This window comes from Heloderma suspectum, chromosome 6, assembly GCF_057233095.1.
Source record: "Heloderma suspectum isolate Gila_16-S chromosome 6, 16-S_ref, whole genome shotgun sequence".
NCBI classification, from domain to species: domain Eukaryota; kingdom Metazoa; phylum Chordata; class Lepidosauria; order Squamata; family Helodermatidae; genus Heloderma; species Heloderma suspectum.
In genome coordinates this window covers 11636373-11654443 of record NC_139463.1, presented here as the reverse complement: position 1 = coordinate 11654443, position 18071 = coordinate 11636373, and the positions used below count along the sequence as shown (strand labels likewise).

The 18071-nt window shown below is 46.1% G+C and overlaps 1 protein-coding gene across 1 annotated transcript in view; it reads left to right on the top strand.

Moving 5' to 3' along the window:
- LOC146340470 (uncharacterized) overlaps window positions 1-18071 on the top strand; it is a 191822-nt gene that overhangs the window by 44001 nt on the left and 129750 nt on the right. Inside the window, 8 exon segments of the mRNA XM_084807236.1 lie at window positions 1809-2033; window positions 5574-5715; window positions 7749-7872; window positions 11901-12092; window positions 12988-13125; window positions 13338-13520; window positions 15084-15278; window positions 16396-16544. Of these exon segments, the coding sequence (XP_084663362.1) occupies window positions 1809-2033; window positions 5574-5715; window positions 7749-7872; window positions 11901-12092; window positions 12988-13125; window positions 13338-13520; window positions 15084-15278; window positions 16396-16544 (1348 nt within the window).

Sequence of the window (18071 nt, the reverse complement as noted above, 5' to 3'; positions counted from 1 at the left end):
TGCCCAACGATGCTGACCTTTGATACCAGGCCCGCTGTGGATGTCTTAGAATGGTGGGTACAAACTTTTCTAAATAAATAGGCTGGCCTGCTGGCTTGTTCATCTAGGAATATGCTTCTATCTCGGGTTGCGAGAGGTCCCAGGTTCAAATCCTAGACAGGCTATCCCCAGGGAGATTGGGTGGCTGAACCTTTATGGGAAGGGTCGATAGCTCAGCAACAGAGCACATGTTTTGCATGCAGAAGACCCCAAGTTTAGTCCTCGACATCTCCAGTGAAATAATATCAGACAGAAAACCTGAGAAAGGCTTTTTTCTGTCTGAGATCTTGGAATGCTGGTGCAAGTCAGGGCCCAAGTACACGTTTCACTGAATGCATAGAGTGCAGCGTTGTCTGCATTGTTAAAAAAAAATAAAGTGATAATATGCGTGGGGGGCAATTTGCATCAGCACCACAGCGTGTGAGGAGAACAGCTGGGGAGGGAAGGGTTAGACCTCCATGCCTTGTACACTCTGGTGCCAATAAGGGATGTGTGAATCAACAAAACTCAGGCTCACCAATGTTCTCTGAATTCCACCTGGAAGCTTGTTCCAACTCAAATCTGTATCAGATTGTGAGCTTTGTTTGTGTTTGTTTGTTTTTGTTTTTTGTTTTGCATCAAAATCTCCATGTATTTCCATGTGTATTTTTCCAAATGCACACATCCACATTTTTGAAATGTACACCTTTTGAAATGCGCTCATTTTGCATGGTATTTTGAAATGTATGCATTTTTTAAATGTACTCATTTTTCTCCCAGGATTACGGTGTATTTGTGCACATTTTTGAAATGGACACATTTTGAAATGTAGACATTTTTAAAATGTATGCCTGCTGTTGAACACTTTTTTGGGGAGGGGGTCCACAAATCACACTGCAAGCTTGGAAATGTATGGACTTTGACTGCAGATGGTGTCTGAGGTTGTGTTGGTTCAGGAGGTGTGTGAACTGGGTATAATCCTGGTCAAAACTGAACTGAAACAAATTTTCCATACATCCCTAATCCAAATGCAAATCAAGTGGGGCACACACCTACTGTTAATTTTTTAAACCTACAGACAACACTATGCATTTAATGTGACATACAGTTAGGCCCTCAGAAGAGACAAAACAGGACTAAATGGGACAAATTTCTGACTCAGCAGAAGGTGGCAATATGAGTCCCAACATGGCTTTGCCTAGTTCTTCTCCCCTGGCCCCCTGTTTCAACCACCAGCTACCCTGGTCTTTCACTAACTTTTCCTTTGGATCTCAACTTCACCTCTGCCTGCTGAACATGACATGCCCTTGATTGTAAGGCTGAGACAAAATTTCTCAGAAGACATTTTTTTTTCTGAGAACTTTTCTGAGAATGTTCTCTTTCTCACACCCTTAGGAAAAGAATGCCACATCACAGCATTTTCTATGGATATTCTCCACAATATGTTTTTATCTTTTGTGTGGCAGCCACCTTTTCCCGTCCAAAACACCCTAGGAAATGCTGGGGCATTGTGGAGGATGCAGAATGGTAGCCAGGCTGCCAAACAACAAGGGGAGAAGAAACTTAGGAAAAACAGAAGGAACTGTGATAGTCTGACTGCTAATGATGAACCCCACCCCTTAGAAACTGCTGGAGAATTTCTCTTCCCCATGGGGAAATTTGGTGAAATGGTCCCCCCAATTTCTCTACCTACAGAGAGGAGAATATCAAGAGGCCATTTGTGCAAAGTTCTGCTTGATTTCCTGTCTAGGCTGGGCTTCAATGCTGACTGTCCATCATTGCATTCACAGGTTCAGGGGGGAAGCAGAAACCACCTGCCCCATGCCCAGCTGGTCACTACTGCCCACCAGGCACCAAGCACCCGATGGAGTACAGGTGTGCTCCTGGCACATGGAGCAACAGGACAGGACTAGCGGCAGAAAAGGAGTGTGTGCTGTGTCCAGCAGGATGGTTTTGCATGGCGGGTGCTCAGGCCCCTTCGGGAAGTTGCAGTGCAGGCCATTTCTGCCCAGAGGGTAAGGAGAAGGCAACTAGGCTGAGCTCATTTCCCATGCATTGTTCGCTATTGGAGTTCTTCCAGTGTATTTTTTTCAACCTCTTAAGTCAGGATCAGGGCAGGACTTGGCAAGATCAGGGGCCCTGGGAGGTCATGAGTTCATGGAGATCAGGATTCTCAAGAACAAAAGCCCAAGAAACCTGCGGATGCCATTTTTCACCCACAGAGTTTCAAATGCACATGGAAATGAAGACTAGGTTTATCTGGCATGAACCATCATGATTCAAAACGTCTTCCAGAATTCTAGCCTGCTGCTTCAGTTAATATACCCATAAGGACACAAGAGCTGTCTCACTGTATCAGACCAATGTTGTGTCTAGCTGAATGTCTTGATTTTCAAGAAAAGCCATAACAGGAAATGAGTAAGGAGTAGGGATGTCAGAGAATTCCACCATGGATCTCAGTGAGGCCGAATGCCAGTGCATTCAGGCCCCCGAAATCCATGGCAGAACGAAGCCCCCACCCCCCCAACCCACGAAAGACGCGCGAAACAAAGCACTTACCTGCTGCCTTCCGCACTGACTTGCGAATGGAGGCCATGTCTGCGGCCGCCATTTGCTTCCTCATCATAGCCGGGATAGGCTACGTAAATAATTACGTAGCCTATCACAGCTAACACAGGGATGCCATTTGTGTCCCTGCGGAGGCCATGATAGGCTACGTAAGTATTTACATAGCCTACCATGGCAAGCAAAACAAAACAGCGGACACAAATGGTGGTGGCTACAGCGGCCGTCATTTGCGTTCCCTTTTTTTGCCGTTTTAGCTTACGTAAATATTTATGTAGGCTATTATGGAGGGGGGGGGAAAGGGGAACACAAATGGCATAGTGGGCGCTATTTGTGTTCCCCTTTTTTTTCACCATAATAGCCTACGTAAATATTTACGTAGGCTAAAACGGCGAAAAAAAGGGAACGCAAATGGCGGCCGCCGTAGCTGCCGCTATTTGCGTCCGCTGTTGTTGTTGTTTTTGCTTGCCGTGATAGGCTACATAAATATTTACGACGCCTATCACGGCAAATACAGGGATGCAAACGGCGGCTACAGCAGCAACCATTTGCATCCCTGCAGGCTGCCCAGCGGCTGGATGTCCAGCTGCAGGCGGCCCCAGCTGGTGGCTCTGCGGAATCTCCGCAGAGCGGAGCCGGACCGACAGATTTTCGGGGGGAGGGACGGAACACCTGCCCCCCACCACAAATGTCACCCCAAAAAGGTAAGTGACTTTCGTACATCCCTAGTAAGGAGCAAAGCAATATGCTGTGATGCAGTTTCTGGAAGTCTTAATATAAGGAGATGCCTTATAGTGAATCAGATTTTTGATTGAGATATCTATCCCAGGATTGACTTGCTAAGTGGCAGCAGCTCTCAAGATCTCAGGCTGGGGCCTTCCTAGCCAGCTGCCCAAGAACTGCAGAGCCAGCTCCAGGTTTTTGAGGGTCCTTGGGCAACACACCCTTAATGGGCTCCCTCCATTGGTGAATCTACCTTCTCACCCATTGCCACCAGCTGCTATTGCTCCTTATCCTGTTTCTTCTCATTGCTACCAGTGGCTTGCTTGACAGGGAGAGAACCAGTGAGCAAGTAGGCAGGGGCATCTCCCACTCCTCCTTAGGGATGTTGGAGAAATCCATTCGGGGGTGGAGTTCAATGAGTTTTCCTAGGCTCAGCCCCCCTCTCCCCAACTTTTTTCAGTTCCTGCTGCAATGCTCAACTCAATCTTCAGTGAGTCGGGCCAGTTCACAGATTTTCTGAGAATTTTACTCATTGGGGAGAGAGTTCTGCAATTTGAGCAAATTTCTTAGCAATTCACGCTGATCATGGCCAAATTTGTGAAAGTTACTCAAAGTACAGGCAAACGTGCATAATTTGTGCAAATTTGGCTGTAATTTGCCCAAATTTGGCAGTAATTTGCACAGATTGTGGAATCATCCCCCCAAAAAATTACAAAAAAGTTCCTGGAGTTTGGGGAACAGCCCACAGCTTAGCTCACAGATGCAAAGCAAGTCATACATGGCATGGAACTCCTTTGAGCCAAAAAAAAGAACTGGATTTCCCAGCGATGGAAATCCCTACTCCTCCTTCACACCACCACCACCATTGTCTTGGCCAGAGCGAGAGGCAGGTGAACAAGCAGACTGCAATTGTCAAGAGGAGGAGCAACTCCATGGGGCACTAAGCAATGGGCTCCTGCCTGGTCTGGACCCTTGGCAGGTTTCCCACCATGCCTACCCTTGATGCTGACCCTGTGTCAGGATTGGTTCTGAATGCAGGGAGATAGAAGTTCAGATTCAGAAGAGGAGCAGCCAGAACTGGGGGAGGCATTTTCACAGGCCAGTTCAGATATGGGTAGGCGTGCTTCTCAGGTTACCAACTCCCAGATGGCCAGGCATGAAGCTTCCTCCTTATCCCCCTCTGTGAGAAGCAGCAAGCAAGAGGAGGAGGGGCTCAAGGACTGTGACCTAAGAGATGTGAAGCCGCAGCTCAGAGCTAAGAGGGAAACATCAGGGGCAGAGCTCAGACGGTCGAACTGGTTAGCGATGCATGAGAAGCTACGCAGGGAATCATCACACAAGGGGTGGGGCCTCCCTCCCTAAGTTAGCCAAGCAGATAGCCTCCCTTTCAAACTATGGGCAACTTTCGGTGATCCCATTTGAATCCCCTGGAGGCATTCCTTTGTAGCCAGAGAGTCTTCAAAGGTTTGCATCTGTAATGAACCTGTGAATAATGAATTAAAGGCGTGAGACTGAAGCCTCTCATTGTGTGTGTGTGTGTGTGTGAGTGCTTAAGGAAAGAGGGGCCCAAGGGAATTGTGACACCCTGTGACTGAAATTGAACCTGGGATTTCCTACCTTCTTCCTTTATCAGTATGCACCTCTCTGTTATCCTATTTACTAACAGCAAACTCATTCTCCAAGTGCTGATCCTTGTGTAAACAGCACCATCCACACACAAGAGGGGAAGTATCAGTGGGGTTGGGGGAAGCCCAAGATCTGCAGAATTAGGGGCGGGGGGAACCTTTAGGGAAAAAAATCCCAAAGGTGGGGAATCCAAAACATCCCAATGAGAACTGAGTATACTCAGTGTCTATTGGGGCGGGGGGATAGAGTATCCTGGAAAAGGGCATGGCTACCAGGCACAACCCTGAACAGGTACATTTTGTTGCAGGCCCTAACTGTATTTCCCAGTAGCATATCTAATACTGTGGAAATAATAATCTTGAGGCCTGGCCTGGGGACACTTGATGTAGCTAGCTTGCTGAAGCTAAGCAGGATTGGGTCTGGTCAGTGCCTGGATGGGAGGCCACTTAGGAACTCAATGCATGCTGCCTTAATTTCCATGGAAGACAGGTGACATAAATATGATTGATGATCATCATCTGTTTCTGTTTATGAACTAGCCTTCTTGTCTACTCCATTCAAGGCTGGGAAGAGTATGTCTTTATTCTTTTGCCTATGACTACGGTTGGGTTCATTCTGTCCCCTTTGTCTCTTTGAAAAAGGTACTCAGACAAGCACACAGTTCCCTTGCCCAGCTGGAACCTATAGCACCAGGCTTGGAAATGGTAAAATGGATGATTGCATTGCTTGCCCCAGTGGAGCCTACTGCCCGGAAGGAACCGCCAAGCCAGCTCTCTGCCCACCGTGAGTCAAAAACGTCACACTGTGACATTAAACTTGGATAGTATAACATGAATCATGACAGTAGATTCTAACACTGGATTCACCATTATGTTTGGGAAGCTATGGTGTATGGTCCCACCCTGCTATGAGGAGCTACATATCGGTGAATTTCTGGGAAAAGGGATCACAAAGAGCTCCAAAAGGATCTCTCCAAACTGAGAGAACAGGCATCAAAATGGCAAATGCAGTTCAATGTAAGCCAGTGTAAAGTGATGTATATTGGTGGGAAAATCTCAACTTCATATATACACTGATGAGACCTGAGCTAGTGGTGACTGACAAAGAAAGAAATCTTAAAGCTGTGGTGGACAGCTCAATGAAAACGTCAACCCAGTGAGTGACTGCTGTGAAAAAGGCAAATCCTTAGAGATGTCAGAGAATTCTGCCACGGATCTCGGTGAGGCCAAATGCCAGTGCATTCGGCCCCCCGAAATCCATGGTGGAACAAAGCTCTGCCCGCCCCCCCACCCCGTGAAAGGCACGCGAAATGGGACACCTACCTGCTGCCTTCTTCATTATAGCTTCTTCATTATAGCTGTGGTAGGCTACGTAAATACTTACTTAGCCTATCACGGCTAACGCAGGGATGCCATTTGCGTCCTTGCAGAAGCCGTGATAGGCTGCGTAAGTATTTACGTAGCCAATCACAGCAACAACAACAAAAAGGGAACGCAAATGGCGGCGGCTACAGCGGCTGCCATTTGCGTTCCCCTTTTTTTTGGCCATGATAGGCTATGTAAATATTTACGTAGCCTATTACGGCAAAAGAGAGGGGTGCAAATGGCGTAGTGGCCTCCATTTGCGCCCATCTCTTTTGCCGTAATAAGCTATGTAAATATTTACATAGCCTATCACGGCAAAAAAAAAGGGAACGCAAACGGTGGCCGCCGTAGCCCCACCGCGAATGTCACCCTTCGAAAAGGTAAGTGACTTCCGTACATCCCTACAAATTTTGTGTTAGGTGTAATTAAGAAAGGAATCAGAAATAAATGTGCCTGTATACAAATCTATGGTGTGACTACACTTAAAATACTCTGTACAGTTCTGGTCACCACAACTAAAAAATGATATCGTAGAGTTAGAAAAAGTGCAGAAAGGAGCAACTAAAATGATCAAGGGAAGGGAGCAACTCCATCATGAGGACAGGTTACAATGTCTGGGCCTGTTTAGCTTAGAAAAATAAGTGATTAAGAGGAAATATGATAGAGGTGTACAAAATTATGCATGGTGTGAAGAAAGTGGAAAGTAAGTTATTTTCTCCCTCTGGCATAATGCTAGAACCCAGAACCCAATGAAGTTATCCCATGAAGCTGATTGGTGGGAGATTCAGGACAGATAAAAGGAAGAACTTCTTCACACTGCATAGAGTTAAACTGTGGAATTTGCTACTGCATGACATAGTGATGGCCACCAATTTGGATGGCTTTAAAAGAGGATTAGCCAAATTCATGGATAATAAGGATACATTGTGATGGCTACTAGTCACAATGGCTTTATGCTACCTCCAGTATCGGAGCCAGTCAGCCTGTTTATATAAGTTGCTGGGAGAACACAAGCAAGAGGGGACTTACAAATAGGACATGAGTGCCCTCTGGGCAGCGGTTTGGCCACTGTGTGAACAAAATGCTTGACTAGATGGACCCTTGGTCTGATCCAGCACGGCTCGTCTTATGTTCTTATTTCTTAGATAGTTTCCTTTAGAGTATGTCTCTGGTACAAACTCCATTTTCATGCCCCTTTCTCCCCCCCTCCAAGGAATCCTGGTTGCTAGTTGCTTCACAACTTTCTGAATTGCAATAATTGCAGAGCTCAGTGTGGGGTTAATGAAGGAAACTAGGCAACCCCACAGAGATGGGGGAAAGAGAGAACAGAAAGCCCATGAAAGCAATAAACAGAGAGTCCCCTTACACAACCAGATAGTATTAATGCATTGTTTCCCCTCCACTGATTTAAATGGTAAACAATCCTTCATCTTCTGCTCTCTCCTTATACAGGGGAACATATTCTTCAGAGCAAGGAGCAAAATCCACCAGAGACTGCATACCCTGCCCTGGAGGGTATCACTGCCCTGAAATGGGCACCATCACCCCTCAGACATGTGGTGCTGGCAAATTTTCAGTAAGTGCCATCAGATGATTGCCCAGTAGGCTAGCTGTACTGTTGATGGCCTTTGGGCCTGCCAGTGAGATGGGGATATAACCTTAGTAACTCAACAGCCTGTAAGCCAAATTATGCTAACCCTTTCGCTCTTCCTGGCTTGCCATTTCCATTTCCTCCTGCAAACTTCCCCCTGCCAGCCCCTAAAAGCTTGGGGTTGCAAACTTGAAATAAAGGTCTACTGCATCAAATTGCGGGGGAGGGGAGTCTCTGCTGGTTGCAGGGGGGGAAGTAGCAGGTTTCAGAAGGGTTAAACACCTCTCCAACTGTCCATTGCTTCTCCCACATAAATCATCTTCTAACAATATATTTCTGCAGTAGAGAAGAACCAAAGGTTTACAGTCACATGTTGGCCACCATTTTGTTTTTTTAAAAAAAATATGTATAACCGACCTTTTTCTCCAGTGAGCTTGAAGCAATGTATGGTTCTCCCCCCTTTAACCTCATGACAATCCTGTGAGGTTGGTTAGACTGAGAGACAGTGAGTGGCCCAACATCACCCAGTGGGCTTCATTCCTGAGTGGGAATTTCAACCTGGGTCTCTCCACTCATAATCCAACTCTTTAACCACTACACCACACTACACTGGCACTGGGGTCAGGAAGGTCAAGTAAATGAGTAGTTTTGCCTTTGGTCAACTGTAGCCAAGCCATATCAAGGACCTTTGTTTAATTTGTAGTACTGTCTCATGGGAACAGATGAAAAGCAACCATCTCTGGATGCATTTTTTGCAATAATGATGCTCTTGAAAACTGCAAATTTAGCAGACAGACCCACCACACAGATTTGACTGTATGATGGTCTTCCTTCAGTGATCATTAATGCGAATCATAGGAGTTTTAGAGACACATTCCAATTGACATGGAAATTGCTGCCATTTTAATGGGGTCTGGTGGCTACCCAGCTGGCCACTAGCCATTTTGAAGAAATGTGTAATTTAGATGATTTTCTCCTCCTCATTGTCAAAACGAAGCTGTGGAAAAGAAGGAAGTGGTTATTAGTGTTTCAGACTGGCTCTCAGGGGAGTACAAATTGCAAAGAAATTGAATGTTCCTTTTGCCATCAAAGGTAAAATGATGTGTTGTTAGAGCCACAAAAGAGGAGATGGCAGCATGGTTATTCTGACAAACAAATGCCAAACCCTGTGTCCTACTCATCTGTGGCTAACTTGGGATGAATAATGTTTAAGTGCTAATGATCAACATTTCCATATTGATGGAGGACAAAAAGGAAACATTATTGCTCTCATGTTTGTACTGTTGTTTCCATCCAGTCTGGTTTTCTGTACCTTTCTGATTTCGGCAATATATCATTTAGAACCATGTGTTATCCTTGGAGATATGGCATGAATGATGAATAGAGACCCACAACAAATATCCAAAATCCATAGTTGGGTAGTACTTTACTGAGACCAACTTAAATGCCAGAAAAGATTGTGCTAGAATTCAAGTTCTCCAGAACTTTTCATCAGGCTAAGTGGTAAGAAAAATGGGGGGAATAGGGGAAGAAGAGAAAAGTCCAACAATTAGATCAGAAGCTGGCTGGGGAATGCTGGAAGTTGTAAGCCCTGTGGAAGTTTGTGTGTGTGTGTCTAAACATGCATAATATTGTGCCCTTAGGGCGCAGTCCTATCTAGCTAGGGGGCTGCCTCAAAACTTGGAGGTGACCACCTATCCAAAGCAGGGCAGGAGAAGCACGGAGGGGATTGTTCTCTCCACGCTTCTCCTGCCCTGCTTTTTCGGCTAGACAGCCAATTGCAGCTATCGAGCTGTGGGAGCACAGAGTGGGAAAGGAGGCTGCTGTATGACACCTTAGATGAGTTGTACAGGCATTTCCATCCTCCCCGCCCCAGAACGCCCGCAGCCACGCCCCTTTCCAGCTACTCCATGCTCCTCTTATGAGCACAGAGGACGGGGATGTTCCACGCTGCCTCTGAGGCAGTGTGAAGTGGGGGGGGAGGTCGGTTCTTTGGGAACTGACCTTTGAGCATGGGAACCAACCTTGGAGCACAGGCTCTGAGGTCAGTTCCCGGAAAACACCATATCCTATGGCCATCTAGCTGCTGTCTAGCGGCCATAGGATTGCTCTCTTACTGTATTACTCATGGTGGGTATTTAGGTATCAGATTATACTTAGCATTCTGCGACAAAGAAGCAATGGCAAACCCACATTTCTGAAAACATAAAGGCGAGTTGATGAACCACCTAGCCTGGTGAAGAGTTCTGGAGAACTCAAAAGCTTGCACAAACTTTTGTGGCATTTTGGTTAGTCTTAACAAAGGTAATGTCCAACTGTGGATTTAGGATCCCCACCCCCACCCCGTGGACCAGTGTAGCTATCCTTTTTTTTTAATGTGCCATGACAAATATGCATAAATTGTGTCATCCTTGTTCTATCTAGGCGGACTGGGTTGAGAGCTAAGTAGGTAAATCTTAGAAGGGTCATATCTAGGGTGGAAGCAAAACTAGATTTGTTTCAGGATACAAAAGCTGGCAAACAAACATGGTTTGACAGGCAACAAAGAAGCAAGATGGAGGCAAGCAACAAGCTTATGGGAAAATATCACAGCAGATAAACAGCAAGCAGAACCCAAGGCTTGGGGGGGGGATGGTCCAAACAAGGAAGATTCGGGGGAAAAGCAGCAGCTTCTTGTTGCTTCCTTTTGCAAGAGCTTTTGGGAGACTGAGTCCTAGGATGATGGTGTCTGAAGCCATCTGTGCCCTGTTCCATATCAGCAAGAGAGAAGTGAGGGAAAAGATACTGAGGCGCTGCCTCAGTGAAAAAAACCCAGCCTTTCTCTGATTTCCCACAGCCTGCAAGCAAAAGAACTAGATGCAGTGCAGTTGTGAAGACAGTCCATTGACAGGAGGCCCTTATGGTCTTTAACCCCACTGAATCTGAATTTTATTACTGGTATTGCATGGCGTGTGGCACTTGGTAATTGAATTGGGCCACATTTCCATAGGTCCTGTTATTTTTGTAGCTGCCCTGTACTGCTCTGTCCACCCTGTTCCAACTCCGTGCTTCTTGAAAGAAGTAGGGATGGCAGAGAATTCCGCCACAGATCTCGGTGAGGCCGAATGCCAGTGCATTCAGCCCCCCGAAATCTGTGGCGGAACGGCCTGCCACCCCCGTGGATCCCCCCTGGGACGAGACTTACCTGGGGCAGATGTTCTGGGCGGCGGCGGTGGCTCCGGCGGCAGCTCCGGTGGCAGCGGCGGTGGCAGCTGGTCTTCTGACCGGCTGCCGCTATTTGCAGACTTGTGGTTTGTTCTGTTTTTTTCAAGATGTGATAGGCTACGTAAAGATTTACGTAGCCTATCATGGCTGGGTTAAAAAAAAAAAAACGTGTACGCAAATGGTGGCAGCTATGGTCGCCGCCATTTGCGTTCCTTATTTTTGGTGTCTTAGTCTACATAAATATTTACGTAGACTAAGATGGCAAAAATAAGGGGAACGCAAATAGTGTAGCGGGCGCGATTTGCGTCCCTTTTTGATTCGCCGTTTTAGCCTACGTAAACTTTTATGTAGGCTAAAACGGTGAATCAAAAAGGGATGCAAATAGCGCCCTCTATGCTATTTGTGTTCCCCTTTATTTTTGCCGTCATAGTCTATGTAAATATTTACATAGACTAAGACGGCCAAAAATAAGGAACGCAAATGGCGGTGGCCGTAGCTGCCGCCATTTGCGTACGCATTTTTGGGGGTTTTTTTGTTTTACCCAGAGCTCTCCATGGCTGGAAATCCAGCTGCGGACGGCTCTGGCCTGGGCCTGGCCAGCTGCTCCGTGGATCCACCACTGAGCACAGCCAGCCATCGAGGATTCCGGGGGGGAGGAATGGAGCACCTCCCCCCGCGTCGAGGATTCTGGGGGGAGGGACGGAACGCCTCCCCCCCACCATAAACATAATCCACAGAAAGGTAAGTACATTTCGTACATCCCTAGAAAGAAGGCTGTGATGAGAATGTTTCCTCCTTCTGTTGTTCAGGACCCTGGATCCACCTCCTGCCCACCTTGCCTTGTCGGGCACTACTGCGCAGCCATGAACACCAGCAGGGAGGCCATGGTGCTTATGATGGTGTGTCCAGCAGGTATGCTTTGCCCTGAAGGACTGGCAGCTGCTCCAAATGTTGGTGGCCATGCCTGCCCAAGAGGCTACTATTGTCCACCGGGTGATGTTGTAAGTACTCTTGTTTTGACTGTTGTCATTCACTTTTATCCCCTTCTGACTCACTGTGCTGGAATGCCGCAGAATGTGCAGCAGAAAAGCTACTGAAGCATAGTGCAAGGGTCCCCAAACTTTGGGGTTCGTTGGGTATATTTGGAAATTTGAGAGACTGTCAGGGGCACTCTCACTAAATGGCTGCTATGGTCTTGCCCATTCCTACAATGGCTGTCGTGGTGGGCATGGCTAGTCACAAAATGCTCATTTCCCAGAAGGCAAATGGGTGAGACAAAAAGAGAAGTAATTTGCTCAAGGACATGAGTACAAGACAGTGGGATCTGAGCTCCAAAACACAAAAACTTTCTATGGAACCCAAATGACCATATGGTCTTTAACTGCAGTGATCATTGATCTACTCTACAGAGCTGTTGTTAGGAGGATTGCTGAGACAATGTATCACAAATTGTCTTGAAGTAGCTTTAAAGACTAACTGATGTATTTTGGCATAAGCTTGCGTGGTCTAGACCCTGCTTCATCAGATGCATGAAGTATTATCCTCTGTTAGCAGATATATAGGGTTAAGGAGGGGAAGATGTTCACAGTGGGGCCAAATGGCTGTGAAATGCAAACATTTCAGCCTGTGAAATTCCAGAGCTCAACAGTATACAAGCTAGTCACAGTGATTGTTCACAACAGTAATAATAGATAAACTAACAGCACACTCTTCTTAGCTTTGCTGTTTTAATTTGACACCTGTAGTGGAAGAGGAAACCATTGTCTTGATTCAGACCTAAACAAATAGAATCAAATCTATTGAGAATGTATGTGGTGCTCTGAACACTCTAAAGTGCTGTATAAAATGTTGTTGTTATTAGCTTTAAGAAACAGCTTCTGTTCTTTTTGCCTCCAGCATTCACATGCTAGGCCATGCCCTAATGGGACGTACAGTGTTCAAAGGGGGCTCGGCAGAGCTGACCAATGCTTGCTATGCCCCATGGGCAAGTACTGCTACAGAGAAGGGCGAGTACCTCAAGGAATATCTCAGCCAGTGAGTACTCTCCTCCTGTCTCCTCCTTAAGCACACCCTTCCACTCCTTCTTGAATTTTTATGCTTTAAAAAAAGAACTGCTTCTCACGTCTGATCTTGCCATTGTCTTGCTCAATGTGTGGCTGGCTGGATTCTTCCATCCCTGTCCTGAAGAGCATTGCACCGTTAACAGCCCATATATGTAGACTTGTGTGTGCATGTTTTCTTCTTAGACTGGTGATTGCCCCACTGGATATAAATGTCCGCCAGGGACTGGGTTCCCTTTCTCTTTTCCATGTCTGCCTGGCTCCTACTGGGATAATTCCACAATGGATGGAGGAGATACATGCAAACCATGTCCAGCTGGGTTCTACTGTGATTCTGTTGCAATGACCCAACCCAAAGTATGCCCACTGGTAAGTTGTTGGGGAAGAAAGGAATGTGGGGTCGTCATTGTTATCAGGCAAGTGGGACCTTCAACAAAATGTTACCGTGTGGAATCCTCAGGTGGTTTCCAACAGTGCCATCCCACAAACTCAAACAGCCCTAGCAGCCTGCTGCTAAACTTTCCCATTGCACAAGCAGTTGCCCGTTATGCTTGCACAAGCAGTTGCACAACAGGATGCACAATGTGTTGCACACGAATTATGCACACAACAGGTTGCACAAGCATAATGCACAATGGCTCGCTCCACCATGCTTGCGCAAATGTAACTTTAGTTGGATTCTTCTCTTTCCCATAGTTCAGAACCTAGTTTCTGCTAGCGCAACATCACTTGTGCTACCAGAATGACACAGTTGGATACTGCTCCTCTTGTTCAGATAATGGTACCACTCGGTAATTTTAGACCTTGTATTCAATGGTCTTATTGGGGGGAGAGGCTTTAGATGGCCATATATATTACTTCACTTGTGAAACGCACAACTCACATTTCTCTTCTCCCCTTGACCACTGTTGCATGCTGCTTCTATATTCCCAATAGGGTAGAATAATAACAACACTATTTGCCAACATGAAAAAATATACTCCGAACATGTGCAATTTTTCACTATAAACTCACTTAAATCATAGCACCATCATGACTACAGGAATAAAATGCAGTTTGCTTCTGCTGCTGTTCTCAGGATAGTCTTTTACCTCCCCCCCCCCCGCCCCTGACTAGGCTGCAGGGCCCAAGATTCAGCCTTAGCTGCACCAGTATGTTCAGAGTTCCACTCACCCATGTCCTCTTCCATGATATTCCATTCCATCCCCATCTCCCTTTTTTTCTGGTCTGTTTGTTCGTTGTTGTCTTTCCTCCAGCAGTTGATCAGCTCAGGCATCATTGGCCTATTTGGTCTCCCCACCCTGGAGTTTCTTTTTTTCTTAAACTTTTTTTCCCCCTACTTCTGCAAACCTTGGGGTCCCCCCCCCCAGTCTGCCAATACTTCCTGCTTGTGCATGGATGGTACCATTTTGCCTACATAAGGATCCACATTTGGAGAATGAGTTTGCTATTAGATGCTGCATTAATCACATTCAGCATCCAAGGCCCTCCCGCAGTGCCTCCTGCAAGGGAAGCTTGGAAGGTGGCAACATGGGAGAGGGCCTTCTTGGTGGTGCCCCCCCCCAACTATGGAATTAACTACCTGACAAGACCCGCCTGGCTCCAACATTGTTATCTTTTTGGTGCCAGGTTAAAACTGCCATCTTCTCTCAGGCATTTGGCAGCATATAATGAGTTGTTAAATCAGGTCCTGAATTGTCTATGGTTTATAGTTCAAAAATGGTTTTTAGATATGTGTTGTCTGTTTAGATTTTTTTATGTAAATGGTTTGGATTTCATATTTTTTTAATGGTTTTTAATCTTTGTGAAACTCCCAGAGAGCTTCGGCTGTGGGACAGTATAGAAATATAATAAATGAAATGAAATGAAATGCATTAGGATATGCAGCATCTTGGTGCCCTATAGGCATAAGGGGTTGTCTTTGCTTTTCAGGGGTCTTACTGTGCCAGTGGCAGCTCCCGGCCCGAACCTTGTCCAGAGGGCACCTATGGCAACAGGAGGGGGTTGATAGCCCAGCGAGATTGTAATCCATGCAGAGCAGGCTTTTACTGTGCTGCTCATGGACAGACAGCCCCAAGTGGTCGGTGTGAGTCTGGGTTCTACTGCTGGAGCAGAGCAGTGTCACCGGTAAGTCTCTTGCATGGATGTCTCTGTTTTGTTCATTGACACATGACATGGGTGTGCGTTCCTCCCATGCTGCCTTCCTGAAGAGTGATAGCAGTGTATCTACCTTTGTTCCATTTCTATGTGCTTTGGGACATTCATAGATTTAGAGCAGGGGTGCTGAAGCTCTTTCAGCCCAAGGACCAAATTCCATTTTTGGAGAAGCTCTTGGGGGCTGCTGTAAGGACTGGGCCCAATATTTCTGCAGAAACATTCCAAGAAGGCATGGGAACAGATTCAGAGTCAGATGAGGGGGAAGTCAGGTGTGGTGGAAATACCAAGGTGGCAGGAGATAGGGCAGGGAAACAGTGTCAGAGAGGACGGGTCTTTCAAGATGCTGGCTAATCAGTTGGATCAAAGCCACCCAAAGACCTTTCTATCCATGGGAATCCAAGATCTCATGGCAGGGGAGGAGTTGGGAGTGATGGACCTAAGAATCAGATGTCAGGTGAGGAGGGAGAAGCAACTTCAGGACATGAGCCATTCTAAAAGGTTGGCCACTCAAAAGGGGTCCCTAGGGGAAGACCCTCCAGAAGGATGGGACTGGAAAAAATACTCTGGTTTCATACTGTTGGCTGGTGCCAGTTTTGTGGCAGCATCCTAACATAGTGTATTCATCAAATGTAGCTTCTTGTAGTCTAATCAGTATTCTGCAAAACTGACCAGAGAATTTAGCTCTGTCTTGCTTTATGTGGATTACCTCTGTAACCTGAAGTGTGGCTGATCTGGCTCTGGCTTGCAGAATGAAAGCTAATTACTAAGACTTCATCTTCATTGCGTGACCAGAAAGATGACCGGAAGCCTGGCATTCGACAGCCATGTTCCAGTGGTGGGTGGGGCTGAAGAAAAAGGGGTGGGGCCAAATATCCAAATTGCCAGTAACTGCACCTTAGGAGAAGCATTTCAACCTTTTAGACTGGGGAAAAAATGCACCAACGATTGGTGGTTTTCAAAAGGGGCTGGAGTCCGTGGAAGAGAGTGTTGCCTTCTGCAGAACCCCAGACCGGCCCCCCTGCACCACTGATTTAGAGTAACCTTGGATTCTTCCCTCTGCTGAGATCTATCCCTTCCCCAAATTCAGCTGCCCACAGATGGAGTCACTGGGAATATTTGCCCACCTGGAGCATACTGCCCACCTGGATCTCCTATACCCATCCTCTGCCCTCCGGGAACCTACAGCAACATCAGTGGATTGAAAAAACAGAATCAATGTTTAGACTGTCCACCTGGGTGAGTTTGTTTTTCTTTTTCATTCTGCAGGAGAGTGTCTCTCAGCTGCACTGTAACACAGCGAACTGCAAAGGCTAGAGACACCCAGCCAGGTTGAATCTTTGGTGGCACACATCACATGAATGGCTCATGGATATGCACCACAGAAATACTTCCAGCTAGGTGTATACCTCAGTACCTGTGGGAACTGAAATATTCCAGGTGCATAATGCCAGCATATATTCCTTGTGCAGCCTTCCAAGGGGAGTAGATTCACTCACATAAGCTATGAGACGTATTTATTCTCCTATTCTGTGTTCCAAAGTGGTTTTTAAAAGTTAATGGAACTGGAGAATTAAGAGCCACACTTAACTCCCCCAATGAAATCAAAAAGTCTGAAAAGTGCTTAGCTTTGTCTGGATTAAGAATATAAAAAAGAGAAGCCTTACTAGTCTGTCTAGTCCAGTATTTTATTTTAGCCTGCCACCCACATGGAACATTCACAACCAGAGCCTTAGGGTATGCAACTCCCCTTTTGCTGTGTCTCCCCAGTACCCAATACTTAGAGATTGGGTACTAGGGACAACAAAATAAATACTGGGTACTGGGAACAACACAACAAAATGTGAAAAAGTCAAGGGGGGGTGAATACTTAGGCAAGGCATTGTATACTGCCTCCATGTAGCCACTGTGGCTACTACGGGTTGACAAACTGGTCCACCATGGATATATTCCATCTTTTTTGGAAGGCATCCAAATTGTGCCTATACATTTTATTTTTTTCCATGGACATATATGGTCTTGAAGATTGATCTGTGATACCATGGAATTCCATCCAATCAGTTTCTCAGTTTGGGATATGGTCTATTTTGATGATAGATTGGTTTTATGTATTGACTGACTGACTTATCAAGCAATCCTAACCCCACTGAAGACTGGCTTCATAGGGGATCTCCCTCCTCCTGATACAGAATAAAACAAGATCACAGTTTTAAAACGCAGCAGTTAAAACAAATTCCTCAGTCTCAGGACATTAAAAACCTGTAAAGGCCCATGAGAATGAAAAGACCTTTGCCTGTCGCTAGAAGGACAACAGAGCTGGTGCCTGGGGAGAGAATTTCATAAGCAGGGCCCCACCAAAAAGATGACTCTCTCCCTCATCCCCACTTCAGATGGGGGAAATGCTGAAAGATGGACCTCTGCAGATCTCAGTGCATTGTGAATAAGAGTGTTTCCCAATAAAGGATATTACTTACTTACTTACTTACTTACTTACTTACTTAATTAATTTTACAGCATTTGTATACCACCCCATATCTAAGATTCTGGAGTGGTGAACATAAGAAGTAAAAAAGGAAAAAGATAAAATGAATTAAAACACCTTTATTACAATTGTTCTTTTAAAAACAGTACGCCAATAAAAACTGGCTGGTTAGTTAAAGAATGCTTCCTGGAAAAGAGCTGTTTTCAGGAGGCACCAAAAGCAGCACAATGTTGCCACCTGCCTGACCTCCAGGGGCAGGGAGTTCCAAAGAAAGGGAGCCACCA